At 42.1% G+C, this 11,710-nt stretch overlaps 1 protein-coding gene across 1 annotated transcript; it reads left to right on the top strand.

The window, feature by feature from the left end:
* The first annotated feature begins 2,651 nt into the window (after window positions 1–2,651).
* LOC148342570 (protein LBH-like) lies at window positions 2,652–10,520 on the top strand. Its single transcript, XM_088291914.1, has 4 exons — window positions 2,652–2,814; window positions 6,621–6,678; window positions 7,329–7,479; window positions 8,588–10,520. Exons 2-4 carry the CDS (start codon window positions 6,622–6,624, stop codon window positions 8,647–8,649), a joined length of 270 nt encoding a protein of 89 aa, XP_088148040.1. The 5' UTR covers window positions 2,652–2,814; window position 6,621; the 3' UTR covers window positions 8,650–10,520.
* The last annotated feature ends 1,190 nt before the right edge of the window (window positions 10,521–11,710 follow it).

The following is an 11,710-nucleotide window of genomic DNA, read 5'->3' on the forward strand; positions in this document are numbered from 1 at the left end:
TCTTCCACACCAAACTCACATGACTTTATGAAATTTGCTTCGCGCACAAGGAACATAAAAGTTAGATACATTCGATAAAACAACGTAAAGGGGACAAACTGAGTTTTTAAAGTCTGCGCTCAAATAACTGTGTCTGGATTGCCTGCCCACGAATTAAGTGTGACATTAAACAAATCTTAAGCACTTACCGAACAGATGACAAGTGCGGCGCAGTGGTGGGCGCAAAGTAATGAAAGGTTCTTTAAGTGTCATTTATTTGATCCACAGATTAGCATTAGCTTCAGTAATGCAGCACTTACTTGATTGACTAGTTGTCAATATAACGAAAGCCGGGCTCGCCATTCATCCAGTAGTGAGGTGGGGATGAGGTCTGGCAACCCTGCACAAGACGTTAAGACCAGTTGACTGAAGTAAAAGTAAAAAGTACAGAATCCTAAATGTACTTGCACAAATGTGCAAAATTAAAAAGTTTTTGACAAGTTTATAGTTTCCCACTTTTATTAACTTGCACAGTGCTCATACGGTGAAGAAGAAAAAAACAAAAATCACTGAACACATTGTCCAAATATGTTCCGATAGCTTTGCGGATGCTAAAAACCGTCAAAGAAAAATTTTAATTAGCTAACAAGTGAATAAAATAACACCGTACCTTAAGTGTATGTATTTTTTCGGATTAGAATGACAAATTTTGAATGGTTGTGGTTTATAAATTGGCCTGAGGCCGTATATTTGCCACAAACCACCCTCAGAGTTGATTCAATTCTCGTTCATGAATGTGGAATATCTTACTTCTCTGAATCTGCAGCCGCTGTTGTTAATGCTCCGATTCAGGCTGCTGTCCCAGTTTTCACTGCCTTATAAGACCCCAACATCTCAATCAATCAAAAATATCAACCATGGTTGACTTTACCTTCATCTTGTCATCCGTGGAGAATTAAAAAAAAAACAACTGACTTGTTTCCATCATTTTTCGTGAGGTCATTTTTGTGTGCTCATGCCACAAATTTGCCGTAGCTTCTTAAATAAAAAAATATCTGCATCTATTTTTAGACAATGTACATTGGAATCTCCTCTGTTGCCTGATTTCCAATTTGATGATTTTCATGCAGTATTTCAATATTTATCGCATACACGGCGGGATAACTCATCTTTGACCGGCCAAGGTGTGTTGAAAGGTCACTGTCATATTAATATTGACCTACCCCCAATAATTTTAAGTGTTTAGGGAACATTCAGATGTAGTGACATCCAATTTATATGCTGCTGAAGAACATGATACATCGCCAAACTTTGTGTCGCCTAACCTTCAACGTGGGGAGACGCAGAAGTGCCGTCCACCACAATAGGACGGCCGTCCGTTGCCAGCGATAGTGTGTGTCAAATTATCCATCTTCTGTACCGCTTGTCCTCACAAGGGTCACGGGGGGTGCTGGAGCCTATCCCAGCTATCTTCGGGCAGTCGTCAGGGGACACCCTGAACTGGTTGCCAGCCAATCGCAGGGCACACAGAGACAAACAATCATCCACGCTCACACTCATACCTAGGGGCAATATAGAGCGTCCAATCAACCTGCCATGCATGTTTTTGGAATGTGGGAAGAAACCAGAGTACCCGGAGGAAACCCACGCAGGCACGGGGAGAACCTGCAAACTCCATACAGGAAGGCCGGAGCCAGAATCGAGCCCGCGACCTCTGCACTGTGAGGCCATCGTGCTAACCAGTCGTCCACCATACCGCCCACCAGACCTGCGGTGCTGCAATAAAAAAAATGTAAAAAGGTTAAAAAAATAATAAACTGCACTGTCTAAAAAAAATACATTGTGAATTTGGTTAACAAGAGGAACTGCAAATACCATGTATACATACATGTGTGGTATTGACATTATGAGCAGCAATGCATACGCTTGGGTATTTTGGATAGTATATTGAAGTATAGATATTTATAAACAATGTAGCAAAATAATTGTTTAATGTACACAGCTGAAGTAAAGCGAATAAAGTTCAGTACAGTACATGACGGCTTTGCAGGTTCATTCTACAATTCCACCCTAGAGGGAGACACAGCTCGCCTAAAAGGTTTGACATCCACTCGTGGGGCCTCTGAAGACGAAACAGGTGGCAACAAAATATAACTTTTGAATGATTTATTTTTTTAACAACGCAAAGCTGTCAAGCTAACCAAAACATTACCCAAGCTAGCTCCCGCCAACGCAACAACGGTCGTTCAGTTTGAATGAGAACAACTTACACTACTTGTTAACTTTTTTCAAAACACAGCGCGGACTCATTATGCGGGGACGTGAACCAGTTCAAATTTTGGGGAGTTTTTCGGCAACATTCACCTGACGGACGGCTAATTGATAGACGTCCAAAACCTCGCGTCTCGCAACTGAACTCGTGATGCGTTCTGATGCACCTCGAAAATGTCATGACTATAATCTGATGCACATGCGAAATGGGGAACGAATAAACTGATTTTAACATCTTGGTTTCACTCCAACAGCTATCTCAAAACGAGTTTAAACCTGTTCCAAAAACGCTGGTGGGCGGCGGGGTGAATGACAGATGACCCATTTGATTCTTGTCGAGTCGGTCTCGCATTGGGAATAGCAGTATTTCCAACAGCCATCGGAGTGGCCGTGGCGATCAGAACTACGCATGCGCTCTACACTTTGCTGGGCAACTTGACCGGGAGATTCTGCCGCCTGTCGCCCACAACAGTCCGCATCTTCATCGCTATTCGCTTCATCATTGCCAGCAGCAGCATCAGCATCACTGTGATGAGGAGCTTCTTATTCTAGACCAACAGACAGGTATGGATCTTTGTATTGATACGACCAAACAGCCAAACGTGTTCATCCATATTCTGTATTTTAATAAAAGTAATATAAATATGCAAGAGTAGATTGTTGAGACTTTCCCATTTGGGATGTTGGACATTTGACACATTTGGTGTTGTGTGAACAAGTTTAGCCAGTGAAGCACTCTACTCATCTCGTCAATTCATAGTTTCAGTCAGCAACTAGGGTACCTGTTGTGATCAAGCTCAATTATTCATCATGCATCACACACAGTATGAGCATTTATGCGCTGCGGTAACAAAAAGGGAACAGGAAATGTCATTGAAACACCACAAAGCTGCATGTTGTGTGTGGACAGGAACTATATTTGGACATTCTTTAACTGTCATTAAGAACTTATTCATGTGATTCTTTCTTTGTATTTTATATCCATATTTATTGTTGAGAAATGATGTCAATTCAAATTTGAAAGGGCTGGTGATCAGAATTTAAATTGCCCCCTTATAAAATGTTTGAAAAAATCAAAACGCCGCTAAATAATCCATAATCCATCCCTTGACATTGTTACATGATGCAAATTAATATTGTGTATTGCATTTAGAGCACCCTGCATCAGCGAACAGTTTTGTTTTGCTCATCATTTTTAGCATATTTGCAGCAAAATGATTTCTTGCGGTTGTGTCTCAAGGCTCTCGCGGCAACACGTGATGCGATCGTCTCAGGAAAGAATACTTTTTCCCCCTTATATCGGAGTCTATATGCGCATTCTATGTTGTTTCTTAAAGGGGAAGTCAGCGACAACATTTTCTTTACAACAATATGTTTCTATGCAGCCCCACTAGTCGAAACTTGACATTCTGATTAATATTGCTTTTGCGTAAAATGAGTTAAGCAGTACAATCCACCGCTTTGAACCATCTCAGGTGGCGGCCATTTTGTTGCTTCTGTTGGCTGAAAATGACATTGCAGTTTCTCAGAGCTCAGGTAACCACCAATTATAACTCAGCTTCAGAAAACAGGTGAGCTGTGATTGGTCGTTACCTGAGCCCCGAGCAACTGTGATGTCATTTTCACTCGCCAGAAGTGACAAAATTGACGCTTTGTCATGTTTCAACTCGAAAAGGCGCATAGAACATTTGATTGCAAATAATTTGTGGGGTGTTGACATACCTTTTAATTAGCTACTCTGGTGCAACCGTTTTGACGTTACTTGACATTTTTCTAGTCCCAGCTTTATTTAGATGAGGTTGACGTCTGGTACGTTTGTAAAACTTCTCAGATTCTGCCGTCATGTGCGCACAACGGCTATAGACCCAGAGCTCCCCAATCATACTTCTGAAGCGCACACATTTCCTCCGAAGAAATACAAAGCCGGTCTCTGATGACAGTTAAGAGCTGCATTGTGCTCCGGAGGGGAAAAGAGAACGCGAAGCAACTGCAGCTTTTTGGCACAACAACGTGTCCTCTGGTGACTGACGCCGCACACTCGCCAGTACTCTCCAAATCAGCTGTTGGCCTTGCACGCTCTAGCAAAGTGTTCCACTCACTCAACTCATCACAGGAATCTCATCCCTCTGTACCCATGGCAACAGCAGCTGCCGGTGCTCTGCTGACGGATTGTATGATAAGTGACATAACTTGTGAAGACAGTTGAGAAAGGAGGCTGGACGGTAAAACCAGGTGACTCGGGGAGCAGGCGGGGGGTGGGGTGGGGGGGGGGGGGGGGTAGCGCACTATAAAACTGACTCAAGGGCCTCTAGAATTTTAAAGACGGACAGTAGAATAGGTGAGGTAGGGGAAAAAAAAGTTCCCATCAATGAGGCTGTGAAACTGTAGAATTTGTAAAATGGTTTAATGCTAAAATATTCCATTCCCGTTCTTACTATAATTTACTTAATTATCATAAATTGTTTGCGGCACGGTGGACGACCGGTTAGCATGATGGTCTCACAGTGAAGAGGTTGTGGGTTTGATCCCGGCTCCGGCCTTCCTGTGTGGAGTTTGCATGTTCTCCCCATGCCCGCGTGGGTTTTGTCCGGGTACTCCGCTTTCCTCCCACATTCCAAAAACATGCATGGCAGGTTGATGGGACACTCTAAATTGCCCCGAGGTATGTGTGTGAGCGCGGATGGTTGTTCGTCTCTTTGTGCCTTGCGATTGGCTGGCAACCCGTTCAGGGTGTCCCCTGACGACTGCCCGATGATGGCTGGGATCGGCTCCAGCACCCCCCTCGACCCGCGTGAGGAGAAGCGGATCACATAATCGTTGGATGGATGGATAAACTGGCACATTATTGAAAAAAAGTATTAATATTCTGCCAGGATGGCCGAGTGGTCTAAGGCGCCGCGTTCAGGACCCAGTCTCCCCAGGAGGCCTGGGTTCGAATCTCGAATTTTCCCATTGTGGGACTAATAAAGGGAATTTTATTATTAACAATAAATCATTTATTTAATTCGATTTTAAAGAAAATGCCTAAGTCATTCCAACAAATATTACAGGACTCTTAATCATGTAAATGCTTGATTGGCCAAATGGAAAAATATGTTTTTTGAGCTCCAGCACCACACATTGCCCACCCCTACCAGAACGGAATCGTATAGTCGATGATCGTCCCGACCGGCATCTCCATGGCGATGGATTCCACAAAGCGAGCCGTTGATCGGCGCTCGGCTGTCGTTGAGATGGGCAGGCGCCGCCAAATGGCCAACAGCTGGCGACTAAGTGGACAAGAAAAGACACGTTTGTGTGGTAGCGTTGCGAAACATTGAGGAAAGCCCCCACCACCATTTTGCTCTGCTCAAAGCAAACCATAAAGATACGCGACAAACGGCCGCGTTTCAAAGCCGCAGAAGGTCGTTTGGAGACGTGCGCCATGTGTAACTAAGAGACGGATGCATTCAGGCTTCAACATGTTGGAATAAGAGGCCGCCGAGGAAGGCTGAAACACAAAAACGCTCAAATACAAGTCATGCGCCAACGGAAAGCTCACGTTTCTTATCAAGTATATTGATTTTTTTTTCTGAGCCCACATCTCTCTGTGCTGACACACAAAAATGCATCAGAGGCGTAAGAGATTTTTTTTAAGGGTTGAGATCAAGTTCAAACTAAGACTTTAACCAAAGATTTGTGACCGAGCTTGAAGTCACCAATTCGAGACCTTTGAGGATTGGCGATCAATTCAAGACCAAAACCTTCAGGGATTGAGACCAAGTGAAGAAACTTTGGGGGTTTGAGTCCAAGTCCAAGAGTTAAGACAGAGTCACGACAAAGACTTTTACAGCTCGAGACCGAATCAAGTCCGTTGAGCGGTTGAGAACAAGTCAAGAGCAAGACTTTGGTGGCTTGAGGCCAAGACTAGGACTTTAATAGCCACAGACCAAGTCGACTTTTAGACAGCGATGGGCAAAAACTGAGTCAAGACAAAGACTTTGAAGAATTGAGATTTAAACTTTGAGGGGCAAAAACTGGGTCAGGTCCTTTGAAGGACTGAGAGCAAGCCAAGACTAGGATTTGGACCGTTTCAGATCAAGATTTGGAGTCTTTGGGACTAAAACAACACCCAGAAAATGTGGAATAAAATGAAAGACCCGAACGAACTGCGATGAGTCACGTTTTTTGAAACAAGACCAAGACTTTGTCTGATTGAGATCAGTTCAAACCAAGTCCAGTTTAAGTCAATTATATTCAAACCAGCGAACACTCTGCATGCTTCCAATATGCTTTGGCCGCTGTCTTCTTTTCCAATGATCCAACGTTTTAAATCAACTAAAGGACTAAAGGCTAAGGACTAACCATCCTGAGTTGTTTGCATTGTGCAGGATGACCGAGGTTATGAACTCTCTGGAGTCGGGGGCAGTAGGAGGCGACCAAGATGCAGTATCCTTCCAGAAGTGGGTGTGAATGGAGATGTTTGAATGGTTTTCGCAGAAAGGTCCAGCAGCAGTGGTGGTGGTGGGTGAGCGACTCTCCGGAGCCGTGACTAAAATATCAGCTCATGTCACCACGTTCATTAGGAAGTGTTGGTGTCTTTTCCGGAAGACACCATGTCATATATTCAAATTGGATTTTTGCTTCTTTCTGATTCTAATCGACCCCCCCCCCCGGCCCATACTCATACGAAAGACAAACTCAATGACATTATTCAAAACAAGGTTTGTTTCCTCTTTAGAGATAACATTCAACATTGACCCTCATCACATCTGCGTTGACTTAAAATTGTCTGCCATCTTGGAGCACCTGACAGCGTAGATATGCTTTGAACTTTGGAAGTCATAAAAAAATAAATAAATAAATAAGAGTTCATAAACATCGCATTGACAAATAAAGTTTAAGCAGCCATCCTTAGTTGTCTTCAAACAAAGCTGAGCTGAGTACAAGCCAGCTTCTCATCAGATGCTGCCCGCTGTTAGCGGCTTTACTCATCCAATTTTTACTGCATTGTCGTTCTCTCACATGTGTTGTCACGTGTTCTCGCTTATCACATCAACACTTCACCCCACTGCAGTGAACCTTACATCAACTTGCAGATATTCCCAGATTCCCATGAAAGGCATCCAAAATTGTCCAAGAGGCTTCCCTCCATCGTGGTGGAGCCAACAGACGGGCCGGAAGTGGAGAGCGGCGAGCTGCGGTGGCCACCGGAACCCAGCTCACCCGAACCTCAGACCAAACCAGCTGGTGAGGAAGACTGCATCCTAATCTCATGGTGGTGCCAGCCTGCCGGGGGCTGGAGAACTGATCAAAATACAAAGACAATTGAGTACTTCAAGACTACAATACTTTAAGAAGCAGAGACCATGTCAAGACCAAGACGGAGAGGTTGCGACTAGGTCGAGACAGAGGCTTTACATGTTTGAGACTAGTGAAGATCTTTTAGAGAGTTTAGACTGAGCGAAGACCAGGACTTCAAGATAGAAGTGAAGTCAAAACCTCTGAGGGGTTGAGACTGAGTCACGATTTTTCTCTCAGTCTCGCTCTCTCTCTTTCTCGCTCTTATTTTTTTGGGCACATGTACCACATTTTGAATGTGCAGATAATATGCATACTAGATAAGCAAAACAATGCGTTTCAGGTTAAATAAAAACAAAATAAAATAAAAAAATTCAAGTGATGATTTTAGTTTTCTTTGGCACGGTGCATTTCCTCAATTTTATTCATATAATTTCAGTCCCTTCTATATTAAAACAAACGTATTGGTGATCAAGAAACCTGAAATATGTACAGTATTATTATATGTAAGTATTTCTTTTAGTATTTTTATGTAGTTTCATGATAATAATGCAACTAGGCATAGTGTATAGTTTTTGGTTCCATTCATAATGCAAGAAACATTTAGACGCTTGCGCCAAACATCAATACGTATTTCGTTTGTGGATTGCCGCAGCATCACACGAGCGCACAGAGACAAGCGGGGCAGCAATTTAAAATAATAGATATATAAAATATCGAATCGAATCGAAATCGGGAACTAAAAATCACAAATCGAATCGGGGCTTGAGTGAATCCTTACATCCCTAAAACCAAGTAAGACTGCAACCAAGTTAAAAACAAGATTTTGAGGAGGAGTCTGAGTCAAGAAGAAGACTTTTATGATTCCGGACCAAAGCTGGTTTAGACTAAGACTTTGACAGATTGAGACTGAGTTGAAACCAAGACCTTGAGTGTTTGAGACCCAGTCAAGACCAAGACTTTTTTGTAAACTGTTCATGATTCACAAATCCCAAACTACCAACCACTTTGGGGGACTGAAAAAAGCAAATGAATAACCTAGCGTGTTGTCTTCCAGATGAGGTCCAAACAGGTTCCGGTGATGAGGCTTCCGGGGCGAAGGCACAGACCTCCAACTGACATCACCCTGCAGGAAAACTAAACTTCTACGTTAACAGTGACTTACGAGTCCACTTGTGGACGCTTGAGACGTCCAATAGGAAAGCATTTAGACACAACACACACACAAAGAATAGAAGAGTGTGTTTATAGGGAGCTTGAGGTGCCAACTCGGCATGCAAAGTGGTAGAACATTTTCAGAACTTGGGTAATATTCCAAATATTAAATTCCTGGTTTATTCCAATGAAATAGAAACATTAATACCTTGGATTTTTTTTTTTGTTTAGAGGCTTTTTTATTTTTATTTTGACTCACAAAGCTACATACAAATAAATGAAAGCATAGATTAAAAACAAACAAAACATGTTTGTCACTTCTAGATTATTTTCCTTCTTCTGAAATAAACAAGCTAGTCCTTGGCATGGCACTCCAGTCCTGCAGGTGGCAGCATATTACCTTTCGAACTCTCTTTTCTACTGCTTTTATCAATAGAGAAGAAAATGCTAACTTCCTTAGCGCTGCTGGTTAAGTCAAGTATGTTTGAAGTTGTACTATAAACTTGCTACTTTTGAACTTTCATTCCATTTCAAACAAAATAATTTAAAAAAAAAAGTTTGTTGCGCCACTAGTGATCCGTGCCAAGAAGCGCCTCAAGCAGTACGACTGCAATACAACGAGCCGTACTACTACTCAGACCTGGGCACTTGACCCTTTTTTGCCCGTCAGTCCCCCGCCCTCTGACCGCTATCTCGGTCCAGTTCTATAAAAATTGTCAGCCTCCTGCTGCATCTACACCAACTTCTAAACGACTTCAATTTGTCCTTGTACTTGTTCTACTGCATAGCGCTACCAATATGTAGTATTACTACTGGTGCTACTATGAATAGTTGTAGTATTTAGTGATTTTTTTTACATGAACTAGAGTACTACATAATGTAAATGATGTGAGGCACTGATAGTCTTCACATTTATATTTAATAGCTGCCATCTTTTAATGTATTTTAAGTATTTTGCTCAGAAAGAAATTAGCAAAAACCGGAGGCCATTTTGTTGTAGATCGCTGAGGTGAAATCCTGGAAGGTAAAATGTACAAATGATATTTGTGACCGAGAAGAAAACATTATTCCTATCTACCTATAACCTGTAACATATTATTTTTTTGTTTTTTTAAACATAAAATATTAATTTAAATATTAGCCGATGTTTTTTTGGACTATACGTTAGGGCTGCACCATATGGGAGAAAACATCCGCTATGTGATACGGATGTTGATAAAAAAAGATATTGATATTTTTGCGTTATTATGAGCATGTTCCTAAAGAAATGACATTTTTATTTATCTAATGAAAGATGTAACTTTATTTCTTGTTCGTAGCTTATGAATTGTAATTCAAATCTAAATGATGACCAACGAGAACTGTGCATCTGACTGGTCAAATTCAGATCGAAACATACAATTCTGTAAGAAAATGATTGCATGTCTTTGCAATTTGCATATTGCATCGGCCAGTATCGCAATATTGCTTTTTTTCCCCCGATATATTGTGCAGCCCGACTGCGTTGGTGTTGTTAAGCTTCACAGTCATAGAGAGCTGAAATGTGTGCAAGCATTGTCAAGTGAAAGGTCCTTCATGATACATAATAACACCAAATCAGTGTTGGAGATCTTTCATGATCCATAAATACATCATTTTTGGAGCTCTATTCCAGTGAAATATCTTTTGTGATACATAGTGAAATAATCTTATATGAAATCTTTTAAAGCGAACGATCTTTCACGATGTATAATAATCATTTTTGTAGATCTATTGAAGTGAAATGTCTTTCATGATGCATAAAAAGGTAATCATTTTGTGTTTTACGGGAAGAAAATTAAACTTCTAGAACATTTGCTTTTGCTTTTTTGTCTTTTTTTTTAAATAAATGAATACAATAAAATGTTGCATTAGGTTTGTTTGCCTTCTGCCCAAAGATAGCTGGGATAGGCTCCAGCACCCCCCGCGACCCTAGTGAGGAGAAGCGGTACAGATGATGGATGGATGGATGGAGGTTTGTTTACGTTTGATTCCCGGTGTTGGCGTGAACTCAAAAGCGTCGTCGGGCTGACAAGGCGTCCTCGACGACATCAAAACTAACGAGCGAGCATCGTCATCGTCTTGATCCCTTCGTGCACTTTGGCGGCTTGATGAAAGGTCACGTTGCTGTTTTGCTAAGCAAAGCTGGATGCTTGCCTTCTTTTGTCTGCCTTCCACATCTGCTTGTCTACGTCTGGACGTGACCTTTCCCGACGACAACTCTGCGAGAAGCACTTTGTCGAAGCAAGCGGGATCACTCCAAAGAAGATGAGGGGATGCGGCTACTGTCAGTTCCTTTGTTGTTTTTTTGGGAGGAGGAAGACGACTATGCAAAAAAAAGTGGATGTGGAAGCAGAGCAGAATTCATACCGCATCATGGCCTGGGCCATAAAATACAAGCTCCCAAATTTTTTTTCTTCACAAAACTCCAATTTCTGACTTTAATGACATTTAGTTATCTCACAATTTTGCGGAAACCGGTTGTGAAAAGCGTGCTTGACAGTTCACACAGAACCCAGCATAAGCGGGAGATTGAATCAACTTGGCAAACATCTTGCCTTTTACTGGATTCTATGTGAAAGGCAAACGGCTTCTAGCGCCCTGCTTTCGCTGGTTTCCGTGTGAAAAGGCGCAGACCGCTTAATGCTGGGGACTGCTCTTTCATCTCGAGTGCCACAATGACATGGAAACTCTGTTCAAGAAGTTTGTGACAGTTTTACACAGAACCAAGCGAAAACAATATTGCGTTGGCGGATCAAGTCCGAAGCTACTGCTCTGAGCGTCGGTGAAAAAGGAGCTTGCACGGTTTTGCAAAAAAACCTTCAAAACATGGATTTGGACAAGTGTTGTGTCAATACCTGTGTGAAATGTCGCTGGAGGCTGAATTCAGATCCACTGCTGTGGCTCTGATGTATGTCAGTTTTGGTGAAAAGCTGTATGAAAGGACAGTTTTAACCTGAATCTAGTGAATTAGGAAATTGACACAACTTGTTGAAATAAGCCGCCT

Source organism: Idiotropiscis lumnitzeri, chromosome 1 (genome assembly GCF_059441095.1).
Source record: "Idiotropiscis lumnitzeri isolate Australia: NSW breed Sydney's pygmy pipehorse chromosome 1, RoL_Ilum_1.0, whole genome shotgun sequence".
Taxonomy (NCBI): Eukaryota; Metazoa; Chordata; class Actinopteri; order Syngnathiformes; family Syngnathidae; genus Idiotropiscis; species Idiotropiscis lumnitzeri.

What these genes read in the sequence shown, in the direction of transcription:
- LOC148342570 (XM_088291914.1), top strand. Translation starts at nt 6,622, where the DNA reads ATGACCGAGGTTATGAACTCTCTGGAGTCGGGGGCAGTAGGAGGCGAC. An exon ending in TAGGAGGCGACCAAGATGCA is followed by an intron (nt 6,679 to 7,328) that starts GTATCCTTCCAG and finishes ATCAACTTGCAG; the next exon opens with ATATTCCCAGATTCCCATGA. An exon ending in ACCTCAGACCAAACCAGCTG is followed by an intron (nt 7,480 to 8,587) that starts GTGAGGAAGACT and finishes GTTGTCTTCCAG; the next exon opens with ATGAGGTCCAAACAGGTTCC.